Source organism: Paralichthys olivaceus, chromosome 3 (assembly GCF_024713975.1).
Source record: "Paralichthys olivaceus isolate ysfri-2021 chromosome 3, ASM2471397v2, whole genome shotgun sequence".
Classification (NCBI taxonomy): Eukaryota; Metazoa; Chordata; class Actinopteri; order Pleuronectiformes; family Paralichthyidae; genus Paralichthys; species Paralichthys olivaceus.
The window spans coordinates 2,927,493-2,955,103 of record NC_091095.1 but is presented as its reverse complement, the minus strand read 5'-3'; the positions used below and the strand labels follow the sequence as shown (position 1 = coordinate 2,955,103).

At 42.2% G+C, this 27,611-nt stretch overlaps 1 protein-coding gene across 2 annotated transcripts in view; it reads right to left on the bottom strand.

Annotated features, from left to right (window-relative positions):
* Positions 1-579: 579 nt before the first annotated feature.
* The window catches only part of brinp3a.2 (bone morphogenetic protein/retinoic acid inducible neural-specific 3a, tandem duplicate 2), a 44,097-nt gene continuing 17,065 nt past the window's right edge, over positions 580-27,611 (bottom strand). For both annotated transcript variants that reach the window (XM_020102547.2, XM_069520908.1), the window contains exons 3-9: positions 17,590-17,780; positions 15,350-15,540; positions 10,912-11,017; positions 10,567-10,803; positions 7,213-7,435; positions 2,521-2,863; positions 580-1,901 (exon numbers count right to left, since the gene is read on the bottom strand). In XM_020102547.2, the coding sequence (XP_019958106.2) occupies positions 1,131-1,901; positions 2,521-2,863; positions 7,213-7,435; positions 10,567-10,803; positions 10,912-11,017; positions 15,350-15,540; positions 17,590-17,780 (2,062 nt within the window). In that variant the 3' untranslated portion in view covers positions 580-1,130. The remainder of the gene's footprint in view (positions 1,902-2,520; positions 2,864-7,212; positions 7,436-10,566; positions 10,804-10,911; positions 11,018-15,349; positions 15,541-17,589; positions 17,781-27,611) is intronic.

The following is a 27,611-nucleotide window of genomic DNA, read 5'->3' as shown; positions in this document are numbered from 1 at the left end:
TCTTATTCGGCAGTAAATTACTTTGATGGATTTACAGCATTTGTGAGTTAGGATATAAACCTGTGAAGACATCCCCTTCAAACACAGTTTTAGTTTTACATCAGCTTGTCTAAGTGCATTTTATAAAGTGTTTGGCCTTGAGAAGGGCTAATGGTTGTTCCTGACGAGAGACAACAAATAGTTCTGTATTAGAACCATTCAACTTACTAAGATGTACTGAATTGTTTGGGTCTGTCTATGTTTCTAAAGAGACCCGACCAAGATGAGTCAGTTTATAGTCTGATGTCTGAAAACACTTTTGGCACTTTTTGTTTGGGATGTAAGTTTTTTTCAACATTTTGAATGTTGGTCTCATTCTGCTTTTGAGAAATAAACCTGAGTTTATTAACTTTGGTTATGTGAAGTGATCAGAAGATGCTGCGACACACGGACGTAATCGCAGAAAAACCTTGGAGCAAAACTGTTTATAATCACTTGGAACGATTTAATTTTCCTCAACTCCAATTTCTTTTTAAGGATGGTTTTTAAAATGAGAGGAAATCCAATTAAGTACCATGAAAAATATTGCAACAGCTGGGCTCTGTTATAACATCATGTTTTAATATCAATTTATCTACAAAATCTTTACTGACACCACTTTATTCTGGTCTTCATGGAAAGTGCACTGTCACCGAAGCAAAGAAACATATAAAAATTACAAACAAACATACTGTACCATATTTTTTTTAACCATAAAATGTCCATTGATTTCTGTTTGGCATTGGTACTTACAGTATAAATGAGCAGAATCATATTGAAACAGGATGGTTCAACTTTATGCGGTGGTATCTGAAATTCTACTGTTGAACTGGTTAGAGTTTGTTCTTGAGAAACAGTTTTGCGCATTGTCTTGCCGATCCACCTCATTTTAATATAATATAGCACTGAAGTTAGTTGCCACAAAACAAAAACCAAAAACAACCCAGATAAGTACATTCGTCAGCTGTCCACAGCCGGTCCCCTCCCGATTAACCAAACCGTTTGGTAATCCACAGAGACAGAGAACAACTCTAAACCACCATGGGCACAATTCGCATGTCCCTTCGTTCTCTTCGAGCCATCGACAGTCCAGATATCCCTTCCAGTAGCTGTTAACTGCACAGCTTGGTGGTCTCGTAATCCATAGAATTGGGCAGACGTGAGCTGAAGGCCTGTAAGGAGGTATGGATGCGCACCACCTCGCTGGGAGTCAGTTTGAGTCGGTGCCGGAGCAGACAAGCAAACAGGTCCAACCTCTGTTGACCCGGAGGCGACAGGCGGTTCACCCTGTCTCGTATCTCCAGGAGCTGAAGCATGGCTGTGTCCTGGGAGCCCTGCGTGTACGGGTAGTCCAGCTGGAGAATCAGGTCACGGATCGCTTCTGGGTCAAAGTGCATGCTGTAGCCAAAGACCTGGATGCTGTTGATTTTCATGTAGCCCAGGTTCCGAGCAGGATCCGTCATTTCCATAGGCTCGTAGTAAACGCTATCATTCACTCCGTCTTGAGTCTTTATCCTGCTCCGAAGGTAGATGTGAATGGTTTCAAAGAACGTCTTCCATTTGTTGCCCAATGTCAATGTCCAGTTATAGCACTCGAAGGGTAGGTCCAGCTTCTTGGCCTGCCAGTCAGGGAAACTGTTCTCGTTGACAGGGATGTACCAGCTCTCTGAGTGGCTCCCTCCAAAGGGGTTGATGTAGAGAGTCAGGACAGGCTCCAGGGTGCTGTTCTTAGTAAGGCAGATCTGGAGGGATACTCCCAGCAGCATGTGGACCATGTTGGACTTATACTTGTTGCTCTTCAGTGTCAGCAACATCCTCTTCCTCCACGATGGGTCGAACCAGCTGTTGAGTCGCATGTCATTGCTGATGAAGATGGCGTGGACCTGACAGAGAGCGGACAGGAGGAGGAACCCATTAACTTCTGGAGCAGATTCAATAAAAGTGGCTGATCCAGGATTCTTTTTCAATTTCTTTAACATTTCGAGATCAGGACGAGTTAGCCTTGGTTAAAGGTTGCGCTCATCGTGTTCCCCTCTAGTTTATTTATAGAAACTCTTTACACTAATGAAGGCCACAAGATGCATCAAGCAGCAGTTCTCTCTAATATCAAGAATGATCTATCAAGCTCAACTATTTTGATTCATAATAACTCGTATTACGTTGTTCTGAAATTAAATCTGGTTTTGTTGTCTCAAGCATCGTTGGATGTCTGCTTGAAAAGGCACACCACCATATATCACGTACAGTTTAAATCACGCCAAAGTCTGAATTGTATTTTTTATAATATTCTGCTTTTCTAACCCTGCAAATGTACAGAACATCTAAAACACTGTACAACACAGGAAAAAAACTGGGGGAAAGTATAAAGTTGCTCAGTAGCCAGAAGGGCAAGACTTTGTAATGCTGAGTGGCTCCCATGAGTAAACGTATGCACCCCGGGCTACTGCTGTGAAAGACAGCTCAGCTCCTGACATGATTAAACAAAGGCTAAAAGAAAAATACCTCTAGCCTGCGGTCAGCTCTCTGCAGGAGGTAGCCCAGCTCCAAGTCCTGGAGGTCGGTCTCGAATCCCAGGTAGTTCTCCGTGGAGTCCGCCACCATCGGCCTGCAGACCCCCTGCGTCAAGCCAAAGCCAAGGTTGCAGCTCCCGCAGCGGGTGTGGTTGTCTGTTGCACACGTTGCACACGCCGAGCCTTCCCCAACAGTGCAGGGCGGAGGCAGCTGACACGGGCTGTGTTCGTATCTGCAACTGCAGCTGTGGAGCTCCTCGGAGAATGCACCAAGCTGGTTACTCTCTGAGCAATACAGGAGAGACTGGAAATGACTGAGCCAGTAGGACTGAGGTCTGAACCAGGGAAGAGAGATAAACAGAAGATGGAGAGAAAGACAAGCAGAGAGAGGGAGAGAGGTTATTGGACAGGACTTATGGTTTTAACTCATTTAATAAGAAGCAACTTTATTCGGTCCAGGGAACCTGGAGACAGCTTGCTCATGAAAAAAAAAGGCCAACATTCAAGCTCAAACTTTAAATGTTTGAATATTTGACGGTTTTTAACCAAGTAAATTATCCATCAGGAAAATAACCTTGAGATTGTTGTCGAGAATAATTCATTGGAACTTTTCTTTCTTTAGGATTATTTGTTTGCAGGAATACGTTCACATTATCAAGTGAGGTTTGCCTGAGATACTTGCTGAGTATTTCCTGTGCTGGTGTTGCCTTCAAGTGCCTGATGATGAGTGTAGGATAAACATGCAGATGATATAGGCACAAACATTGGTGTTTGACAAGGAAGAGGAAGCCAGAGACGGGATGCAGAGAGAAAGTTGTCTTTGATCAGTCTGCGACATTAATATTAGAAGTGCACTGCAGCTGCTGGGCAACTTGCTCTCAGACATGCATACTGTATAATTCCCCCTTGTGAGCTGGAGTTTGATTCCCGTCTGTGGCACTTTCTTGACTGTGATCCCTTTATGCCTCTTATCCTCTTTGCTTGCTGAGGAGAAGAAATGCACAGTGCATACCGCTGGCTTCCCTTTCAGAAAAAAAAGAAGAAGCTTTTTCTTTGATGGAGGTGTATTGTGGTAAACTTTATGCTAATCTGAAAATGTTAGGGGGATTACATTCGGGGCATCCTTCCTCTGTGTCCCCATCTCATTGTTACTCGCTTGTGGGAATCGACTCTGAGTTCAGAAAATCACTGATTTGAATATCAAAACCTTCTAATGGAAAAAGCAGTCATGGGAAGTGAACCGAAAATGGCACTTCCTTTCCATCACCCCGCTACCTGTGGGCACAGCAATTCACCTCCGACAGCGACAGCAGGGCAAAGCGGTCGCCAAGACAAGCCTGCAGTTGTGCTGTTAGTTCCCCGGTGTGATTATGAACAGTCTTTCTGCTCCCCGCAAGTCTGCTACCAAACCAGCGCTGTAAATCACAGGGCCGTCTAACTCCAGCGTTGAAGGAGCAAGAAACTCTGTTTGGAAGGAAAATATAGTTGAACCCTGGAAGTTTGACGGGCTGAAGATTTGTGGAATTTAAGATTAAACCCACATCGGATTCCCTGACACAAGACCAGCGCCGAGTACAACTTATAAGGTTTTGACTGAAGTGAAGAAAAAACACCCTCACATTACACTTGTGATTTTTTCTTAGCATGCCACTCTCAATCCATTGGCACAAATCTGCCACTACAGCAGCCGGCGTTCCTCTGACACCTTCCACTAGATTTTGAAACTTAGCTGAAGAGATTAGCTCCCATGCAGCTGCACGTGCATTAATGAGGTGAAACCCAGATTCGGTGATCAGTCGTAGTTCCACTTTATCCCAAGGCTGTCGTCAGGGATGATTTTCAGGTCAGTCAACTTCTTTGACTCCAAACTGGGAAAAGTATAAATACAGTAACGCCCAAATACTGTTGGCCAAGAGTAAGACCTCTAATCTAATTTTGTTTGCACATTTCCTGCTTTGGTCTTGCACTCTTTACACCATTTATTTATTTTTTTGTTTTTCTGATTGTGCATATGGACGAGGAAATACACTAATTGAGAAATATTACATCAAACCACATTGCAATACTTTATACTTTCACTCATAATTGCAGTGAAGACTTTACTTAAAGAAGCAAAGTAATGCTTATTTCAAGAACTTCTCTTGTTAAAAGACCAGTGTGCAGGATTTAGGAGCCTCTACCTGTAATAAAATAGTATAATTACATTGGTATACAAACACTAGACACTAATGTTATAAGCTAATTGTACAACTCGCACCATTTCTACAGTAGCCAATGAAAGAAGAGAAGATTTCTGCTTCTTTATTTTACATGAAGGCCTCAGTACCTTCTCTTACACCTTGGGAAAGGGAGAGGTATTGCAATATGTAACCTCACCTCTAGATGGCACTACATTCTACACGATGGTCCTTTAACCCCTATGTTCTCTCAGACATACTGTCCATATGAAAATATATAATATTGTTATAAAATATTTATAACCAATCAAGTAGTAAAGAAAAAATATGAAGAGTGTAAAGGGAGAAAAGGCCACATATATATATATATATATATATATATATATACTATCTCCCCCTCTGGCCATTCCTTTGCCTAGCTGGAGTTAATGTGACTGAAACAGTGCGAGGCTGTAAAGATGAAATTGGTCTGGATGCCTTGACAAGTTCATTACAAACCTATCTAACATTTTTAGGGTTACGTCTTAATTGCACTGTCTCAGTCGTCAGACAAAGATGAGCGGTCTGTGCACCACTCACCATCTTTCTGTGAAGTTAAAAATAAACCTGATTCCCTTTTTTTAAGAAGAAGAGTATGATTAAGAAGAGGTGTTTTGTTATCGAATTAAAGCAGAGGAAGTGAAAACCCCTCTTAAATGACAATGTGGAGGATTTTGCCAAGTGTGCTGTGTATGTTTTATCATTACAGGCCTAATAAAATCCAAGCTGCCTGCTAACTCCACTGTCTTATTCCCTCATAATTGTCAGCATGGATGAAAAGGATGCCTAGGAGAGGTGGGGGGGGGGGTTCAGTGTTTCCACTTCTCCCTTAGACGAACGAACAAATCTGCCGTTCTCACTCAGAGATTTCTATGAAGACAGAAAAGAATGAAAAGCTTCACAGTTAATGCTGCGGTAATAAAAATAGATAAACACTCCACGGTCGGGGATGATGACGATCCCATTCCTTCTCCACGCATGAGGGCGGGAAGATCAGCCGCGCAGATCAGTGATTAATGTGTGTTTTTGCGTGAAGAGTTAAAGGAAGAGGTGAACTGAGACAGAGGAACAGAGAGAGGGACTGGACATTGAACGGAGTCCACTGTATAGATTCATCTGCCGGTTGATTTATGTGTTGTGCTCTGTGGCGTCACTGCCATTACTGCGGTGGCTCCGTCAAACTTAACGCGCTGTGACTGACAGTGATGGTTGGATTCATCACCGTCAGCGGTCGTACTGTTTGACAGATGGAGGCAGACTCCTTTTCTGTTTTTGTTTTTCTGGTGATTTGTTGATTTGAGACCAAGTTAAACCCAAATCCATCGAGAGGTTAAAGGACTATGACGCAAGATCCAATCAAATAAAAAACAACAATTAAACCATTCACACTGTACGCTGATAATGACCTCATTACATTTCATTACGTGTAGTGAGAAGTGTGTTGATAACAGCAGGAACAGGACAAAATTGGTATGTGTCAAAAACTAAAAAATATATGAGTGAAATAACATATAAGAGTGTTAAGAATATTTTTGTTTCTAAAGTCAGAAATATGTTGGATGAATTTGTTTTATACGTTTAGCAAAACTCTATAAAAGAAACGTGGAGACGTTGCGTAACAAAATGTCATTACTTTTATAATTTATCACGGTTAACTGACATTCACAACCTTTTAGCTCAAGCTGTAAAGACTTTAGTGATATGAAGATACTCAAAGAAATAACGTTTAAAAAGAAAAATACCGATGGTGGACCATTTTGAGAGCAAAGCTCAAAAGATTTTTAAAAAAGTCTGATTTTGAAGTTTATGAATAATATACCAAAACCACCATTAAAGGGGAGTTTCTTCCTTTGAAGCCATCAAACCGATGCGGAAAACTCTGTTTTCAGAGGGATTTGAGAGGATGTCATGGAGATGAAGCCCATTTAAATGAAATTAGGTTTTCATGATTTTGTGTAAAGATTTAATGTGGATTTCTTTTGAAGATTACTTTTATAGCAGCAAAGACAAAGACAAGAGTTTATTCTAAATGTGTTTGTGTAAAAGCAGACGTCTCACTTGTTTTACTGACATTGTGATGACTGCATTCCAGCTTTTAGCAGGATGAACACATTCTGTGGTGAAAGCTGTACAAAAGAGATTAAATGTGAAATCCTTTTGCAAACACTGCCATTGTTGCGGTGGCATTTCTCCTGTGTACACGTTGCAATAACCCAACAGCTTGTTTACCTCCACCTACGTCCCTGGATTAGTCTGAGAGAACTGCAGGCTATGACTCGAAGTAGAGTAGCAATGGGCGAAAAATCCCAGAACTTTGCTTCTCCTGCAGGAATGAGGGAATTTACTAAAAGAAAATGAGATGTCTTAATTACCCTGGAAAGTTTCCTTCGAATATGAACACATATAAAAAGTAGATAAGATTCAGATGTGGATAATTGAAATGTAGGTTTCGGGGGGTTTGCGCTTACCGGTCTCTTGGTAATCGAACTTGTGGCTGTTTGTGACATCTTTTACTGAGACTGAAGAGCTTGAAGATCACCCTCTGCGCTCGTCTGGAGAGGACCCGCATGCTGTTCTCCAGCTGCTCGTATCGCCACTGGAACAAACTGTCCAGGGACCACAGATGCTGGATGCTCGACTCGTTGAGGAAATAGTTCTGGGGCAGCCTTGCATAGAACGCCTTGAATTCATCTGTGACGACAAAAAGACGGATAACAGAAATTTAAGGCCAATGTGACAATAGCACATTTATTCCAAGGAGGATTTTTAGCATCAACTATTACCAATGACAAATGTGGTTTTATGATGCTGGTTTACAACCACAGGTGGTGAATTGGAGCCTCCAACTGTAGCTTAGTAAAAGTAAAATAGCAAGAACTGAAATCACCAAAACAAACAATCAAATTTAGACATATGCACTGGAGCCTCTGGTCTGATTCTGTTGCAAACCCCTGGAACATCTGTCGGCATTGAGGTGATCGTCCACATTGGTGCTGCGTGCAGTTCCAATGCAGAAGAGCCTGCAGCCCACTCTCCTCGTCTGCTATCTAACCTCTGCACGGACCGGTACAGTGCCCGTGTGCTTTGAGGCCAGCGAGGGGAGCGTGCATGGTTGCAGAAAGTACATTAGGGACATCGAGGAGGGGGATTGAGCCGCTGAGTCAAATGTGGTGAAGGCTAGTGTTCTGTCACCACCAGACCATGTGGCGTTTTGAATGGGATTGTTTTGGGACTGCAGACGAGAGACCGGCCGTGGCATGACTGTGGAGTATATGGGGAAATTATGCTGGAAATATGCTTTGCCTGGGCAGCAGCAGCTTATCCTCCTCTCTTTTGAGCTCTGACTCCGGGCGGTAGATTTCATCCCTTAACTGTGAGTAAGCGAGTTTTGCAGTCCACACAGCCGTAATAACAGCTGTTCCTCAGTCCAAGTGTTACTCATAAAACAACAGGACTGATAAAAATGGAAGAACAGAAACAGCAAGATAGAAGTAATCCAAAGATTGGTTGAAAATAATTTAAAGAGATTAAAAGATGAAAAAGAAGGTAAACTCAAATATTCTAAAGTTGGATGGTGGGTCAGGTCGGGCCGAGCTGGAGAATGAGCTGAAATCACAGGAAGTACCTGAAAAAAGGCTAATGCTAATTTAGGCTTTGATATTTTCACAGTATTTAAATATATCACCCAGACCTGCTTTATTATAAAATGAAGATATGTAAATATTAATATAAGATATCTAAATCTCACTATAGATACAACACAGAACCTTTCATCCATTCAACCTGCTCACAATAATTCATCTCAAAATAATGAAAAATTAGCTTTTTATATATTTTGACCAAACGAAAATCTAAACTGGGTTGTAACCTTGTTTTTAAATATCTATAAATACTTTATAATACGTGATTTGGAACAAACTGAGAGGTATTATATTGAAGAACAGGTCTAATAATGGCCAAGTTTACCATGTTACTAATAAATGTGCCTAACTTTGATTTTCCAGTCCTAAACGTTCACATCCTGCAGGAGCTTTTTCATGGGTCTTGATCTTGTCACATATTTACCAATCAATGATGACCACCCAAAACCGGATACCTTGACAAGGATCATTTCAAAGCTCCATTAAACAATTGATAGCTGCACACTGGATTGTGTTATAGACACCAGAGGATGCAGCAGAGGACACAGGAGGCTGCCTCGCTTTCGCTCGAAGGAGCCTTTGAAATTGAAGACCTTGGCAGACGGTTTTATTTGGGCTGGAAATGTGGACTTTGTAGGAGCTGAACTGGGACACGGCATCTGGCAGGTGCAATTTTAAAGATCACTTCTAGCAATTTGATCATATTCAGCAAAGCAAAAAGGAAATCAAAGGGTACGAGAATGTCACTTAAGAAAGTAGAAGATGAGAGAGGGTCTATTTTTGCTGCAGGAAGCCAAATGTTTTATGGGAACTGTGGTTTCATCTTGAAAAACACCGGCGCCGTGAGAATGAGCTTCACCAAGGTATCATAAACATTTACTGACTCATCATCGTCAGGTTTTAAATGCTTAATATTGCATCACTGTTAGTTTTATTACTGCAAATGCTTCTTTTATAATATATATATTACTGTAATTCCTATTCCTGCCTTTGGAGGGTTCGGTTGGAAAAACTTTATCTCTTTTCATCCAATCACAACCTGACGCTCTCAACTTGAGCCAATCACCTGTAAGGTTCAAAATGTTCCCTCTGTCCTGTGTCGTTCAGCCGTCGATAGCTGACTCACCTCCACTGCTACATCACTTCAACTCAGGGTCACCTCCCTTCCAATCAGAAGCCATTCATGAGATGCTCCTACTTCATTTACTCGTCCTTATTTGCTTCTTAATAATAAGTCTCTTCTGATTGAAATAAAGAATCGACTGCCTTGAACATTATTATCTCCTTAAAGACGAACCACCTTTATTCACTGATCTTTATTCTTGTCCTTCCACAATTCTATTCTCTATTTTCTCATCATTCATACTAAATGTTTGTAGAATGTCTTTAGCAATTATGATGTTTCTTGCACAGTCTTCACTTTGCCGTTAATATAAAATGGTGTTGTATTATTTTATCCCTCGTTGTTTTTAGGTTTTGTTTTGTATAATTAATGCATTTGATTTGGATTCATTTAGCTTGTTGTTGTCCTATTCTTCTGCTGATAAAGCAGCAAATGTAGAAATCAGTGGAAGGACACGTCTATGGAATTGCAGATAGCAGCATTGTGAGCACAAGCTTGCTCTCATTTCACACCCAGCGATGGAAATATTGAGAGCAATTCCACTCTGGGATATTTCAGCCAAATCTGACGAATTGAGGAAAAAAAGATGCGCCCGTTAATATTTCACCTGAGTAATAAGAAGCAAAGCAGGGTGACCGAGTGCAGCAATGACAACCAAACATTATGCTAAGAGCTTCCATTCAAACTCTGCCTCCTTGGTGATGTTAAAAGCTGGACCACCAATAAATGGGTTTTATTGCTGATTAATCTGCTGCAGACATATTGTAAACTACCTGAGCTGGAAGCTGTTGAAATTTTTAATCCCGTTCTGTCGCCTTTTAATTTGCTATTTTCAGATGTTGTGCCAGAACCCAGGGCTGACAACCACCTATTATAGTTCACCTATAAATCATAGATTAGGGAGAAACATGCATATAGGATCCACCTCCTCCTCCTCAGATTTAACGGTGGAGATAAAACACTTGAATTCATCCTCTCTCCCTCTCTTATGTATGATTTATGCTCTATATTTAGATTTTTCTGGATTTAGTATGAGCTAAGGAAGCACTTCTTCCTACCCGATTCCTCAAACTCTTTATAGAGAATCCCCCACGTCTCTGTGATCCTCTCCAGACTCTCCTCCATGGCCTGGATGTCCATGTAGGGGCAGTTGCATTCTGGGAACTTGGGGTCACAGCTGCACCAGCAGTCGTTGTCCTTGCACACAAATCCGCCTTCTCCATTGCAGGCTATGTAGCTGAGAGCAGCCTGCACGAAACTTTCCCTCAAGTAGTCCGGAAGGATCATCTGCAAGCCTGTCGAACAAAGCTGCGTTTAGTAACATCATCGTCATGTCACCGATGTTGATCCCATGTGTGAATACATATGAGAATCACAACAGAAGGAGAAGGAGTTGTACAAACCTTGCAGCTGGACTTTATTTTCAGGACTCTGAACCAGCACGGAGCTGACGGAGTCAAGGTTGTCATAGTTACTGCATCCGAGAGGACCTGTGCGGGTCTCCGTCACCTGGGAGACAACAAATAAAATTAATCTCATCCACGTTTTCTCCACAGATTCTATTTCACAACCGTCCCCTGGTTGAATTGTTTCTTTATTTAAAATAGATTTTATAGGGAAGACAAAGGAATGATTCCTTGTGCAACAGTAACAGTTTGTTCTATATTCTGTGTAAATGACGTCACTTCTACTAAATCAACTGTTGAAAGAAACAGAAAAGCGAACTCCATTTATGTGGATTCTTCTTCTGCAGTCATATCTCGTGCCACACAACGTTTCCTTCTTTGTCTCGTCGCTGATTGAAGATGTTTCGATTGACCTTTGTCACAAAGCAGCTCCAGCAAAGCATCCTTTTTACACTTCATTTGCAAGAGGAGATCTTATTTCAGCGCTCTGCTTTCTCCTGCTGTGACAAGGCGGGGAGCACCTGACCGATTCTCATTTTTCTCCCTTTGTGGTTGCGGGACACCATATTTTGTTCAGTGATTTGTCCTGGTCAGGCTTCTCAGGGGACAGTCGGTGCAAAGTGACAGATGGATGAGGCAGGACAGCGAGGGTCAGTCGATCAGTAACACAGTCGTAGAGGGCTGTGGGGCTCGGGAACTCGTTTGAAGCCGGTGCTGCGGTGAAGTGCAGACCCAGTGTGGGGGCTCTTTAATCAAAAACATGATCCAGAGGAAAGAGGCTGGTGAGAAGAAGAATAAATATCCTCCATGAATGAGGAAAATGGAAAAGAATGACGATAATTTGAGCGCAATTGTTCAACTGTAATATTTATATCACATTATATCCCTCGTGTCTCTCATGAGGGATTTTAATGTTGCTGTAAATGTGAGGAAATGAGATACAACCCTCTGAATACAGATTTCATATAAGGAATTATTTGATAGCGCCATATGATACGCCGTATGGCAGAAATATTGACTGATGAGCAGAGCTTTCAATTTCCGCTTTGCTTAGCAGCTGTTGTTCACTGTAGATACATTCGGGTATATTAAAAAATACTTAATAGGACGTTATTGGACACCTGTATCGTGGCACATGGCCGTGTGAGGGAACGAGGCCAAGCCTGCAGCTCCATCTGAGATTTCTTTGTTAAATTATCTTTAATCTTAACTCTGCTTTAAAGAAATACAATATTTTAACCTTAAGAAAAGCTGCTTGATTAAAATGAGTTTGATGGTTGAGTGGGTGTGAACACGGAGAATGTTTCCTCTTTCAATCCTTGAGCGTCTGTTCTATGTAACTCTGGTGAGTGGGTTCCATCTCCTGTGAGAGAAACTGACTGAGAGTCACATCTTCGACCGTGAGAATCAGGCCCGGCCCGTTAAAAACACTTAGTTTAGGTTCAAGAAGCCGGGGATCATGGGTAATATCAACCGAATCAAACATCCTGGCATGGCTGCAGGGGGCGCTGTTGTTTAGTTGGAGTTACATAGTGGTGCTTTAAGTATTTTATCATCTTATTAATTCACACAAACAGAAGAGTGACTGCGAGATATGCACGAGAGGCAGAGAGAAAGTTCTTTTCTGCAGCAGATGAGTCATATTTAAAAAATCTTCAGATACCAGAAATATGCTACAGAAATCAATGAAGAAAGGTTTTATTGAGGTAACGTCTGTTTAGTCCAGACGACAATCGATTGAGTTGTGACAGAGAACACAAAAATACATTTCTCCTCCATAACGACAACACAAAACAATCAAGTGGTCGTTCACAGGAAGAAAATAAGAAGCCTGAGGTTCCTGCAGTTCCCTCATTCAAATCTGTCGCTTTGTTCATCAGCGTGCGGACGGACAGGAAATGATTTTGAAATGACATTGCCATCGATTGAGTCGAGGAAATTCTCAGATCGTAACAGAAATGACCCTCGTTCATCGATGATCCCTTTTTCCAACAACTGGTGTCATTACTCACAGAACAAGAGGCAAACAAACACGCCTTCGATCTCAGACTCTCAGCTGCACTGACTCCTTTAGGAAATCTGCAGACAATCCCTCAGCACGACAGTAACCGGCTTTTCCTCCAAAATGAGCTTCAATTTCCTTTTGCATGGCGACAGCAGGGGCTGGGGGTGTTTGCCTCGCCGGCCCTCTCCCGTTTATTCCCGTTTGATTTCGAAATTCATTCATTCAAAGTGCTTAGTTGCATCTGTTCCGCCTCTGTGTGGGTCGACGCCCTCTGGAAATGATGAGCAGAGGAATCTCTCCCTCCTTTTGACTCACTTTCTCCCCCCCCCCGTGATGGAGGTGAAACTCTCCTCTCTCCTCTTGCTGGCTGTCAGTTACGCCAGATGACTGCCTTCAGAGCATGAAAGCACTTTCTCTCCTACTCGCCTCCTTTCTGCAGCTATAAAAAAAAAAAAGAAAACCCTCTAATTCCCAAGAAATGGAACAGACAAAAGCATCTGCCTCTGCACCTCAGATATGCCCACACCTTAGCTGCAAAGGAAACACCCTCCCTGAACACAATGCACTGTAGTGAGAGGACAGAGCTTTGATATAAGGACAGGGAGTCTGATTCATGTTCTGCTGCAGTGGAAGAAGTCGCACATCACAAGTCGACTGTACGGAGGAATGAAAAAAGGCATAAAGGAGGGTCATCTTCTCCTCCGTCACCCCATTAACCCCGTGCAACCTGCAGGCGACAGCCGGAGGCAGAAACCTGACATGAGCCGTGTTTCACCACATTCATTTATCTTCTCTTCGCCATATGTGCTCATCACGTCGCTTACCCTAAACTCTGTGTGCTTCCAGGAGCTGGAGATCATATCTCATCACACGCAGGCTGATAAAAAGCATCATCTTCCACTTTATTACTCCTCGCTGTTGTGATTTTATTATCACAAGGACAGTGGTGACAATTGTGATAAACCACAAAAACCACGTGGTACAAGTTTAAATTGTAATTAAAATCGATTTCTTTGTTTTTTATGGAGGTAAATGAGACCAAGTGCAACATGTTTGCATATCCCACAACCACTTGTGTGTTTTTATAACATACATGATGTTGAGATCTGGATTTATTACGTTCTAACTGAAATATTATGACTGTGTATTTGGTCAATATCTATTTTTATTTTATATATTTGTATGATTTCTTGATGTGGCACCTTTCTGAACTGCAATGTCACAAACCCACAATACATCTGCAAGTATCATCATTATATAATGGCAGCACATATTAGAGAATCATGGTCGATAATGTAAAGTATTGCATTTTTCATTTACTCTCTATTATGTATAACTCAGGTTTTTCACTTTTTAACTGTGCAATCTTAATTTCTGTCAGTGATTCTCACTGTCTGACTCACTGCACATATTCCGTCACTGTTCATATTCAGTTTTTTTTTTTTTCCTATCTCCCACATTTAGAAGTATTATTACTTTACTGATGTCTATTTCTGACTGCCGTCTTGCTGCCGTCAGGTTGCAGATGTCCCCACTGTGGGTCGGATAAAAGATTATCTTATCTTATCTTATTGTGACAGTGTGCAGACAGTATTTCAATATTTCTTTATGAATAGCAGATACAAAGTATGGGACAGAAAATCACATCACTTCTCCCAAAGGTAATTTTATTTAATTCAGAGAAGGGTTTCTTAAGAAGCTTCTCTTGGCAGTGAGGTAAATCCTGACTATTAAAACCCAGAAATCATGAACCACGACTGCCAATGTTCAAGTTTACTATCACAGTCGAAATGTAAAGGGGGGAAAAGAAACGGGAGGTTTAATGTTATATTTTATGTAATTTCCTCTGCTGACAAAGGTTTGTTAATATTAGTCATACAAATACTTGTTTTTGGAGATAAATACTGATTGATTACCTCTATTCACATCCCACATTTGCCTTAATCTACTTCTTTGCATATTGTCCTAAAACAAAATTGTGAAGTATCTGCTGATCTTTAAAAGCTAATTGCCATTTATTTCCATCTGTGCTTACTGGAGACCTACATGCCTCTGAAACTATCTTTTTTATTTTTGCCCTGGTATTCTTCAATATGATAATTTGCAAAGTGTGTAGCTTAGCAACACAGGATAACAGTTTAAGAACCGACCACGGACGTTTAAGAATAGTTGGTGGAAAAAGCCAATGTTCTCCCTGATTGTCTCCTCGGTTGTTGTAAGTCACAAAGAGGCAACAATCAATTTTGAAATGAGATTGTTCATAACCACTAACCAGGACTATTAACCCTCTTGCTTTATGCCGTAAGGTTTTTATTCGCTGGGATGAATTGAGTTGGACTAGATTGATGAATGACGGAGAATCAAAGTAAACAGAATCTTTAAAAATCGCCGCTTTTGTCCTTGAGTGCGACTCGAGAACAAAGGTGTTACCTTGATGGCGGTGGAGGCGATCTGGATGTGGTGCAGCTTGCGCAGCGTGCTCTCCCTGTCGATGAAGTAGGAGGCAGCCAGCTGGTGCAGAGCCTCCAGAGTCACGGCGGAGGAGTTACCAGAGTAATCGCTCACCTCCGCTTTCTTACTCAGCTTCCTCTTGTCCACAAATATCGTTAAGGCCTCCTCTCCTGCACAGGAAAAGGGGAGTGTGGTCACATTATCTGCTGCCATTAAATGCTTCGGAGTTCAAACTCACTCGTAGCCGCTCGAACGCTGAGCTGCACGTCTCTGAAAGAAAATCAAAGTGTAAATATCTTGGGTGATTTTCTGTGTTTCTCAGTAGCTTTGGTTCTAAGCACTCGATGCTGAGGTGTTCACATGATGCACTTCCCACAAATCAGGTGCGAACTTGCGTCAGATCTTTTTTACTTAGATTTTCCCGGCCTGATTTTGTATCTGGAACATTTTTCAAAGCAGCACGTTGCTCATTTTCTCTCAAATTCTATACAATTTAGCTCTTTTCCATAGTTTTTCAAAACGTGCCCTCTGCTCGAACACACAGTCGCGTAATCCCAGGTGGAAGCAGCTCAGCCGCAGCTCAGCCGGTGAAGCACAAAGATGTTTGACCTCAGTCGGGACGAGCCACATCACCCCTGTATCAGCAGCCACTGATCATAGCTATCAGCCCCTCATAAGAGCAGGGGCCTGGCTGCAGCACTCACTCTCTTTGCTTTGAGTGCAAATCCTATTTCTCATCGTAATGCAGCGTTAATGCTTCAGGGCCATTTTTTCTGCCGACGGTCTGTCTTTCTTCCTCGGCTGCTGAAGGGCGGCCCCTTAATATCACAATCTATTTATTAATTTCATTAAGTCCATGTGTTTCTGAACACTGAGGCAATCCATTCAGAACCACAGAGGCACATCTCTGGCTACAATCCAAGACAAACTCCTCATTCTCCTCTTCATGCGGGTAAGTGGCCGGGAGCCAGCATGCAGGGCTGCGTCGGCCCAGGCAGCCGGTGGGGTTTGCATTATATGCATCTACTCACACTAAACCTTTTCTAACCAACGAGTCAGGTCTGAAGTAATTGGCAAGTGTTGCTCTTTGAGAGAAAATCTGCTTTGGGCCTCTCTGGCATCTTAAATGAGTTTATTTTTTTCTCCGCTCCGAGGACCATTAATGCTCGTCCATTCATCACGCTGCAGAAAAAGGAAAATTGGGTTACTGTGATTGGTGGTGGGAGTGGTGTATTTACAGTACACAGGCGTTTGCATGTATTCATACATCTCTGAAGAGGGATTTCTGTGCCGCCAGTGGTGTATTATTCTGCTGCAATCTGTTACACAGCTACTTACTGTGACGAGCTACTGTGCCACGTCCGTCTGTTTTCCACATGCGACGCCTGGAAGAGCAGATTCTAAAACCTTTTATCTACACAAACTGTAGACTTTACCAAAGCCTATGTCAGTGGGGAGGAGTGACTCCTTAGGACACGTTTTTCCTTGTAATGGTCTATAACACTGTCTCTGGCATAAAAGAAGCTCTGGGTACTGATATTACCTGAGACACTGCAGCTTTATCATTCCTGCACTGACGTGGCAAGATCTTCATCCATGAAGACCTTTCTGCTGAATTCTCATTTTCAGTCAAGTTCGTTTGAAATGTTTAAAAATCAAGCAGGTAGAGAGAGAGAGAGAGAGAGAGAGAGAGAGAGAGAGAGAGAGAGTTCTCATCCAACTCACAGGATTCATCTTAATTATCTGACTGGTTGCAGTCGATTAAATCTGCCAGCAACGGTTTTTATTTCACCTGGAAAAACTGACGGTCGTTTGCAAAAACACAATGAATTTAGAATCTGCCACTATCGTTGCTGCAAATTGGAGACATGCTGAGCAATAATGAAGTCGTCAGGTCCCCGATTTATGAAACGCACGAGTGTTTATTACTGCAGCAAAAAGACGGCATTAATAAATGAATGCAATAAATCTGTTTACGGTAACCAGCATATGTGCTCAGAGTTAAATGATGATGTCGGGTACGACTGATATGAAGGAATTTCATAAAACCACGTTGTTGTTTTGCATATGAAAGAAACAGCAGGTATCCAGAGTTTTTCCACAGCTAAGCCGAGCGCAGCAGATAATCCTGAGCAGGGTGTTTGTAGACGATCGGTATCAGTCGCACGTTATCGCATGTTACATAATTAACACTTAATAATAGTTTAATGATTGTTTACCTCCCAGTGTAGCTGACAGCAGGAAGTGGGTGCCATACTTCCTGATCAGGTTGTCAGTGACCATCTGGGTGGAGGGCCGGCGGCCCAGGAGTCGGATGTTCCTGATGAACTCGGGCGTCAGAGGTAAAGGAGACTCCAGGAAATCTCTCCTTTCTACAGCCAGGTTGTTCACCTTCCATCTCCCAAACTCCCTGCACACAAACACCAGGGGAGAGATTAGTACACATACATCATAGTAAGAGTATCATAGGAGAATAAAAATGAAGTCATTTGTAATAACGGGAAGTTTAACAAAGCAAGTATTCAAAAAGAAAAAGTTGTTTCCTCGTGTCCTTTACTTTCTTACTGAAATTACAGCACATGAGCCTAAAGAGGCAAATTCACCCTCTCTGAATTTTATATGCAGCAATATCATATCATACATCCTGAGAGAGAGAGAGAGAGAGAGAGAGAGAGAGACGCATATTGAATCTATGTCACTCTCTGCTTCTGCAATGTAAGGAATCCCTGGACCGACGCTGACAGAGAGCGAACTCAAGTGAAAGTGAACTGATGGAGTGAGAGAGAAAAAGAAACAGATATCAAAAGTTGGGTTTCATTTGACATCATGACTGTCGCCTGGATCTGAAACGTGCTGGGACGACACAGATGACGGATACGTCCCCTCAACACGTCCGTCTCGTAAAAGATGGCGCAAAAAAATCAGGTCATTCCTCAAACAACGAATATTTTTATTAATGAGAAACAAATGGTGAAGAAAAGACTGAGAGCTTTCGTTGGAATTTTCCTTTTCCCTCTTCTGACCTCTGACAACTAATACACCTGACCCCAGCGACGAGTGCAGCTTATATGAATCCCTAGTGCTTCACTGATTATAATCTGTGTCGCATATATAGCCAGACCTGTCTCCACAGCGCTGTGTCAGCACTGTGCAGCCATTATCATTCTGCTTTAACGCCGTGTCGGGTGGGAGGACATGTTTTGGTGGAACATTTGCACACGGGGAAGACGATCGCAGTCATTAGAATGGCTGATTCCTCACAGAAGACAGACGCAGTCGACTTTGTGAAGGCTCTATTTACTTCCTAAACAAAAACAAGCCATTTCCTGTTTGTAAGTTTCCAGCTCCGCTCCTGTTGTGAAAGAGGGAATTGAAAACCAAGTGTAACAGGGCAGAAGCAGGAGGGGAGGAGGATCCCACGGCCAATGGCAGGCTCATACCCGCTGCCTACATCCGGTGATTCAAATATGTCTGGCCATGTTAATATGTGATTAGCCCTGATAAGACATTGCTATTCAACACAGCAGGAGGGGGAGAAGGAAATGAAGAACTTGAATAACGCTTTGAATCCTGCAAAAATACTTTTCCTCTTCCCCTATCTCCGTTTTACAGCTTTTTAAGCTCCTTTTGCTTTTCTACTTTCATGTAAAAAAAAAAAAAAAAACAGCACATGTTGAACGTTATTAGAGGAAATAAACAGACGAGTCAAACACAGCTGAACTGCAGCAGAACTCGAGGAACCAATGGATACAACAGTTGGATCAATAAAGGCCGAGCTGGCTTCAGATATGCATTATTCCCCATGTGTTGGTAAAGCGTTTGCTCAAGGCGCAGCTTTCTGAGCTGATGCTTTTGGCAGAGCTTTGACTCAAGCGGTATACAAAGTTATTCTACTACCAGTTCAAGCTGTTGTACGGGAGATTTCCATGCAAAGTGTCCTTCACAGATACGTTTGTGCACTTTTCTCTCCCACAGCTCGACACTCACTCCAACAGGCGGAGCGCGCTGCGCGTCAAAATCAGCCTTCTCCGTGTTCCCTTTATCTGGCGTTTGGCAAAACAGTTCAGATTTACGACCTGCACACGTTGAGTTTCGAGAGGAGAGGTTTGTGCGTTGTGTTGGAAAAGCTCTGCAAAGTCAAATAAGTCATTGGAGGGAGAGGTGCGCTGGCATATAATCGCAATATAATGAATTTTATTTTATGTGAAAGAAGCAAGGTGTTCATATTTCTCAAAATTAATTAGGAGCAGCAGCTACAACCACCGGGTTTTATTTCGAGCAATAAACTCAATGGTCAGGCCTCAGTCCTCGCCAGCATTTAGACGCATCCAGTGACATGTGAGAAGTTTCTCAGCCATTTTAATAAAATATAATTAATAATACCAGGCTCCATTTCACACCCGCGCCCCGGAAGCTCATAATCTTTGCTGAATCCATTTGAACACAATTCACGTGAGTTTCTTTGTTCAAAAACACGAGTCAATCACACACTTTACATTCATGCACTTATCGATTAGATAATATCCCAACAAGATTTCTACAGGACGTGTGTCAGACCACTTTTCAACCCCTTTTTTAGAAAAGTGCTCTCTCTCACATGAATCATATTATTTTTCACAGTTTTCCCTTCAGGATTTTGTGCCTGGTGCAGCACAGAAACAGCTTTTACTAAAGTGACTATCAGCCCTAATGCTCACTGCAGAATCTGCGGCTGACTTCTGCTGGATTCAAGTTTTGTATTTTATTCGGTTGACCGTGATATCATTACGAATAACCTTAAAAACTATTACACCAACTGCACCTGACATTCAAGTGGGCTTCGGGCGACTCTGTTGCGATCGGGTAGTGCTTGACTACATGAAGATGCAGGTGTGACTACAGCAAGAGAGCAGACTGTGATCCGATCAGACACATGATCAGGGACACATTGCAATTTAATTGAAAACACAAAAAGTAAATGCATTTGTGTTGTGAATCCACATTGCAACATCTATGCGGGTGGAAATAATAAATGCACATGACCAGCAGTTATGCAGTTACCAGGATCACTGACTCTAATCTGTGTCTCATCTCCAGCTTCTTCAAAAACTCCCTGCAGTTGTTTGCGTTACGCCCCACGATAATGTGGCCCTTTGAGGGGAACTACATGTAGAATCACTGACCACCACTGATAGGAATCACGATCAGAAAGCCTGTAAAGGTCCAGTGTGTGAGATTTAGGTGAAAGGGAACTATGGGACCCATCTCACTATCTCATGATGTGGACAAACTAAACACCTTTTCAGTTTTTATGACAATTACAGGCAACCACAAGTTCTTTTTCATGTTTGGAAGGAGAGGGTGAGGTGAAAATTCTACACACTGAATCTTTAAAAGAGCAGAACTATGGGATTTATCATCATCATCATCATCAAACAACACAACACACACAATGTTAAAACCCGGAGCTGAGGCCCAGCGGTCCCCACACTGGAAGCCTCCCTTCTGATCCTGACACAGGAGTTTTTAAAGAACCTCAGTCCACTGGCCAGGTGCACCTCATTGATGACTGATTGGTTTAATCAGGGTGGAGCTAGAGGAGAGACGAGAGACAAACAGGAAACACAAACAGTACAGGGAACAGCCGTAACATTCGTAAATGAAAGACACTTTTTGCTTGTTGCTGCTGTGGAACTCCCTTAAACTTCATCCTACAAACTCAGAAACCGAATTAACCTTATTTGCCCCATCTGATCAGATCCTGTGTCTTCTTTGTAGATCTCATCTGTTTGTGTTTTTTTCATAGCAACTGTGTATATTATCTCGTTCTGTGTAGAAAATGAGAATGAAAACATTTTTAATTGATAGTTTATACTTATGGAAATTAAGAAATCCTCCGCACTGACTTCCTGATCAATGAATGTTAACGACAGCAGCAGTTGGATCAGCGACTAAATCTGCAAACTAGAAAAATGCAGCCAGTGTAAGTGATGTTGGAGGAGGAGAGGTTTTTAATTTTGTCATTTAAGTTTTGATGAGACACTAATAAATGAACAGCTTTTAACAAGCCTCGAGAGTGTGACGTTAATCACGAAAGAAACAAGGATGAAACTAATCCGTAACTTCTGGAACACACACACGCACACACACGCACACGCACACACACGCACACGCACACACACGCACACACACGCACACACACGCACACACACGCACACACACGCACACACACACGCTGTAACGTCAGTACCTCTGAAAGAGTTTCAACTAATATGCCACTTGCCCCGAGCAGGTGAGACGAGGAGCTGGACTCTGACCACCGGTAACCTGCTGTCATAACCGGATAAAAGAACTAACGGCCAAACTCCAGCAGAAGATCAAAAGTATGTTCACAAAAACGCTCGCTGGGGCCCAGGAGTTCCTCATCCGTACCTCCTCTTCGAGTTTAAAACCCCTGAAGCATCTTGTTCAGGAATCAGATTTTCTCTTTTTACTTTCCGCTAAAGTGATGGGATCCCACACGGTCACACTACCCGCCAACATTTAGGTTATTTCACATGACAGATTTCTGTATTTGTGTTTTGTATGAGGTTTTCTCTCTGGACTGACTGATGTTAGATTCTCACACGTATATTGTCAATTCGGATGAGCAGAAAACAGAAGGTTAGAAATCAACACGGAGCAGAAGTCCTTCATTTCTTACGAGGTCACTTTAAATCACATTTAATATGTTTCCAGTGAAACACCTCTTGTAAACCTATAGCAATGACAAGTGCACATTCATTGTCCAAGTCCCTCATTTTCATTCGTGATAATATGTTTGTGTCAAGCCCCAGCACCTCTAGAGAAGGTGAATGAGACACTCGTCTATGGTTCTGCTTTGCCATTCTTAAAAACAGGTGCATGATGGGATATGTGATATACAGGTTATTTAGAAAAGCCATCTGTTCCTTATGTACGGAAAAAATAGTGTGAGAGCCACAGAACTCTGGAGAGGATTGTTAATAAGGTTTCCAGTTGGTGTTGGCTTCTTGCCGATTCTGTTTGTGATGTTCATGGACAGAATTTCAAAGTGCAGCGAGGGGAAGGGGAGCGTCCTGCTGCCTTTCTGCTTTTTTGCAGATGATGTTGCTCCGTTGGCTCCATTAAGCCGTGACCTCTGACTTGCACTGGGATGGTTTGCAGCCGAGTGTGAAGCAGCTGGAATGAGAGTCGAGACCTTACAAGTCCGAGGTATTCTTCACAACGGACTGTTACACGGAGCCCGCGATTGACGGACGGATTGATTCAGCAGGAACATGGATGTTGAATTCGACTGTTCCAAAGAGGGAGCTGAGGCCAAAGCTTCCAATTCACCAGTTGATTTGCTGCCACGTATGTTTATGTATTCTTGGAAGTTGAGAACGATATTCGTGGATTCAAGCGACAGGGAGGCTCAGACTTAGACGATGGATAGGGTAAGGAGCTCGGACATCCGGAGGAAGATCGGAGTTCTCTTTGTGTCAGAAGGACCCGGATGAGGCTGATCACACCTTCCCCACCTGGTATGATCCCAGAAGACGCTGCAGACACATCTAATCTGACCTGGGGACGAAGGTTTGGAGGAGCTGGAGAAAGTTACTGGGGAGATGGAGGTCTGGTCTGCTTTGCTAAGTCTGCTGCCTCTGATAACCTGACTGTCCAAAGTTCAGGTTTGTAAACAAGCACAGATGCTATTAGAAGGACATGAAATATTATAAGAGCGCTATTAACATTCTCAGACCTTATTGACTTGATTTTATTCTTCTGTGGAGAATTCACCGAGGTCAAAAACATTAAAAGACACTCCACATTGATTTTTTTTATTCATCTTCATCGCCTTAGTGAAACTAACAGAACTTTTGCTCACAGACTGTGGAGTCTTTGTGTTTTACCCTTTATCTTTCCGTCTTAAACTTTGGCACTCATTCATTTTGAGGCTTTGGACTTTCCTAACTTTGTCATTAGTACTTTTCCAACATAGTTTCTAAACAGTTCTGTTTATTTGTGGTCTATAGAGATTAGCAGTAACATTGACATTCCATATTTAGAGGCATAAAGGAGCTGCCTGGTTTTCAGCCTCTACTTCTTCTGCTCTCCACTAAAAGTTTATATTAGCAAATGTTTAATTTCGACCAATAAGGAGAAAAAGTAAGAAAACAATTAAAATATTTTCACATATAGACAAAAATCAGACATGAAGCGAGACACCTACAGAACAACAACCTATTTTAACTAGAACTAATTGAATGTGTGCTTGTAAAATTAAGCTTCGACGACTTTTTGATGTTTTGCAAACATTACATCTCTGATGTTAGGCCAGCAGCCAGCTCATCTCCACGAGCACGTTTCCCCTATCACAACTGAGCATGGGAATGGATTTATAAAGAGACAGCTATGAAGTTACAGACAAACATAACAACTGCAATTATAACAGATCGGCTGTGATTACTTTTCGCTACGCGCCTGGCACTGCCCCCAGTTTACTCACATAATCACGCTTGTGTGAAGAGAAAGGGTCGGGAAGACGCGTTCCTCAAAGAGGCTCCTTCGCTTTTTTGTTATTCTTTTTTAAGAGCGACACAGTGATGCTTTTCAGAGGATAATTACGAAATGGAATCTGTCTTTGAATCAAAGCGGAGCCGCGTGGCATTATATGGTTGACTTGACAGATGGATGCAGCCACTGACAAACATTCGGTGAGTTTACACGAGCGGCATCGGCCCTTCAGTCGACTGTTGCTCTTTTCCTTGGCTGACTGTTGTAATCAGAATGGGTTGAACAACCTTGGCCACTGATGATGGATGGGGGGAGTTTGGCCTTTTTGAAAGGGTATATATCACATTAAAGCAGGAGTAATGAGGAAAGCTCAAACATCCAGATGTTTGACTCACTCAAAGAGTAAAATCTAACTGCTGCACACGGAAGTGACAACAAGCTGGTGGCGAAGATTTCCTACTGATGCACGCGGCGTTAAGCAGAAACCACAGGCCGAGAACGGGAAGTAAACATAATGATGCTAAATGGATACGTGGTACCCGCTGACCTTTTTGCTGACACTGTAGAATTCAGACAAAGCCTTTGACTAATCTCTTGCTCAGATGCATCTAGTGTAGCTATTAATCTTCACCTCATTTCATGCCGCACAAATAAATGACCTCTTCAAATGGGACGGCGTGTCTCTCGAGTTCCACTTTGCAGCAACGGTTCAAAGCTGCGGCACTTTCTGTGGTAGCAGAGGAAATAACACGGGGGAGGGAGCGGGGAGCAGGGTGCAGAGACCTGGTATAGAACGACTACTCTCAAATCCCCGCTGTCGTTCGTTTCTCCAGTTATCGTTGGCTGTGATAAGCTAGCACCGTCTTATCTTAAACCCCCAATAGGCCAAATGGTTCATCCTGCAGGGAGGAAGGAGAAATGAAATGGGTTTCACCACGGAGTAGATTTTAGGGGCTGCAATCCTCCCTACAACCAGCTTATTATCAATTTCATTGCACCTCTTCGCAGAGGCACATCACTTTCATCAGCTTAAATCTGTGGACGCTTTCAGGGTCACGTTTTTTTAAAAGTTTTTTTCTCAGCTGCTTCATCCTATTTGCAAATTCACTGGTGGGAGAAAATAACAAAGATCATGAGTATAATCCAATTTCTATTATTCATTCATCACTTTTTACTTTTTACTGCATGACAAATTAGGGGGCATCTGTTTTACTTTTTTCTCCAGTGTATTTATTTGACAGCCATTATTTTGAGTTAAAGCCAACATTATGCGTTCACACGATGCAGCGTGTTATTATGATTGAAAGGATTTTAAATTAGTTTAATTTTCTACCTTTTTGACTTGTGATCCCTCACAAAAAAACGTTCTCCTCCTTAGATGGTTTCACTCAAAGTAATTTCACCGTTTGGGTCCAAATCGGTGAAATTACGGACATTACTAAGTCTAGAGGAATCTGAAATTGGTGCAACAGAACTTTGTTTATTCTTTCATGACTTTCCAACTCCATTTATCATCCGGGAACTTCAAGATTTATCTTGTGACCCTTTGGAGGGAGTCCAACCCTGAAGTGGGGACCGCTCGACTGTACCTAACTGAATATAAAGTAGTTGCACCTCAAACAGCGAAAACACACACTCTGTCAAATGGGCCATTCTGTGCAAAAATCAAATTTAAGGTTTGGTGACATTTAAAGTGATTTTTGCTTCATACACTTTTAGGTACTTAGATACTTACGTTAAGGATAGAAATAGCTATTCTGCTATTGTGCTTTTAAATACTTCTGGCATTTGCATTATATTCACATTTATTCACTGGTTTAAGCAGTTTAATAATATTTAATGGGCACGGCGAGTTCTCCGCTGTTGAATTTAAATTCATAATGAATAATTCTTGGTCCATAAAATAATAATCACACACATTATCCAAATGCAATATGTTCAGAAAAGGGCCAAATACATGTAAACACTCCTGCTCGCACCCTGGTGAATGTGGCAGCTTTCCCTTGGCAATGTTCGCGGTGGACAGGTGGCTAAGGCGGAAGGCCCACATTGTGTTTGTACTGGAACCAATGGATATGCTCTCTGATATCCAAAACACACACACACACACACACTCTGATCCATCTCCTTCTGAGGACTTGTTAAAAATTCTTTCAAATTCAATCAGTAACAAAGGCAGAAAAGAAAAAATGAGTGGACGGGTAACGTGGTGTGAATTCATTACGACATCATGGCTCCAACACTGTAACTCACACAACCGATCCTCGTAATTCATTTTCTCCTGTCATCGAGCATTCATTAGCATTTAGCAGAGGTCCGGTCTGCACGTGAGGAAGATCGGACCAGAAAACAATGGCGTCACTTTCAATCACCTCTGCCCTGCGCGACAGACGAGCCTCTGCCCCCCCACCCTCCAGACACGGACTGTCAGAAATGATAATTTCCAGCAAACACAAGCTCCAGATTTTATTGTTGCTGCTGTTGGATCTTCTCAACGGCCGAAGACACTTATGGATGTGAGCTGCTCACATCATCTGAAATGCAACTTGTTGTGTTCGGCCTGGAAACTGTTGAGACGATGAGATGTTGGCAGATGCTGTTGGTTTTAAAAGTCAGGCATGTGCAAAATTGTATGTCCATCCATGCAGAAGTAATTTAGATATTTCAGTTGAGAAACGAGGGGAAATAATTTTAACCATTGCAGTGGAATCCTCACCACTTTTTACACTTTTACTGAATCCAAATTTTGCGAGACAGCTCCACGAGAGAGTTGCCTGCAGCGCAAACAAATTAAATACGAGTGAGAACCAAAGACAAACCTGAAAAATTACCGGGGCTTGTTTATGGTGGAATATCTAATGTCAAGTCTCTTATGACTGAAGGAAATGCGTGATATTTGATATCAAGACTGAGTGAAAGCGTCTCGAATACATTTTATTTTCCCGTCTTTCATCAGCGTATTTACCACAAGCAGCAACGTGGAGCCGCTTGAAACCTCGGAGGGAACTTCAGGAGAGGAGACAAGACGGAGAGCGTCAGTGAGAGTCTGGCGAGAAGCAGCGCTGAGGGAATCTGCTCTAAAACACTCACCTCAACCCTCTTCAGAGCGCCTGCAGACTCCCCTGTGGATTACACAGATCTGCTGTTGTTGCTTGTGTTTGAAGCGGCTCTCATATCAAACACCGAGCCGCTTCCCCTTCGATGGAGGTGAACTCACAGGGTGGGCACGTCCGCCTGCAGAATGCACTAATTGCGGATATCTCATTGCTTTTAATTCATTACTAACTGATGCACTGACACCATCTGAGCTGTAATTTACACCTTTCTCAACACTAAGTATTTCAAAACGTTCCTTAGTTTATCTTCCTCTATTTCTGCTGTAATTAACAATGTCAATGTTTTCGGGCGTGTAGGTGAATGAGTTTGTACATGTGTATAAATATCTATATATCAAATGAATGTGCTTTTCTTCTCACTCCTTTTCGAATATGTAGATTAAATCGTTTAATCATTTTTTTTCCTTATAAGTTTGTAAATAAAACTTTTTTCTGGCGTTGTTTTTGTATAATTTCTCTATTTTCATTTACTACTTCGAAATAAATAAATACAAATGAAATGAAATGAAATCCCTGGGTCCTTCAGCCCATTCTGAAGTCCATCAGAATTTGAATTTGATGTAGTGATAGAAAAACTGTGCGTATGGACGTTCTGTGTGAGTGGATGAAAAAAGCTCTTAGGGTCGTCG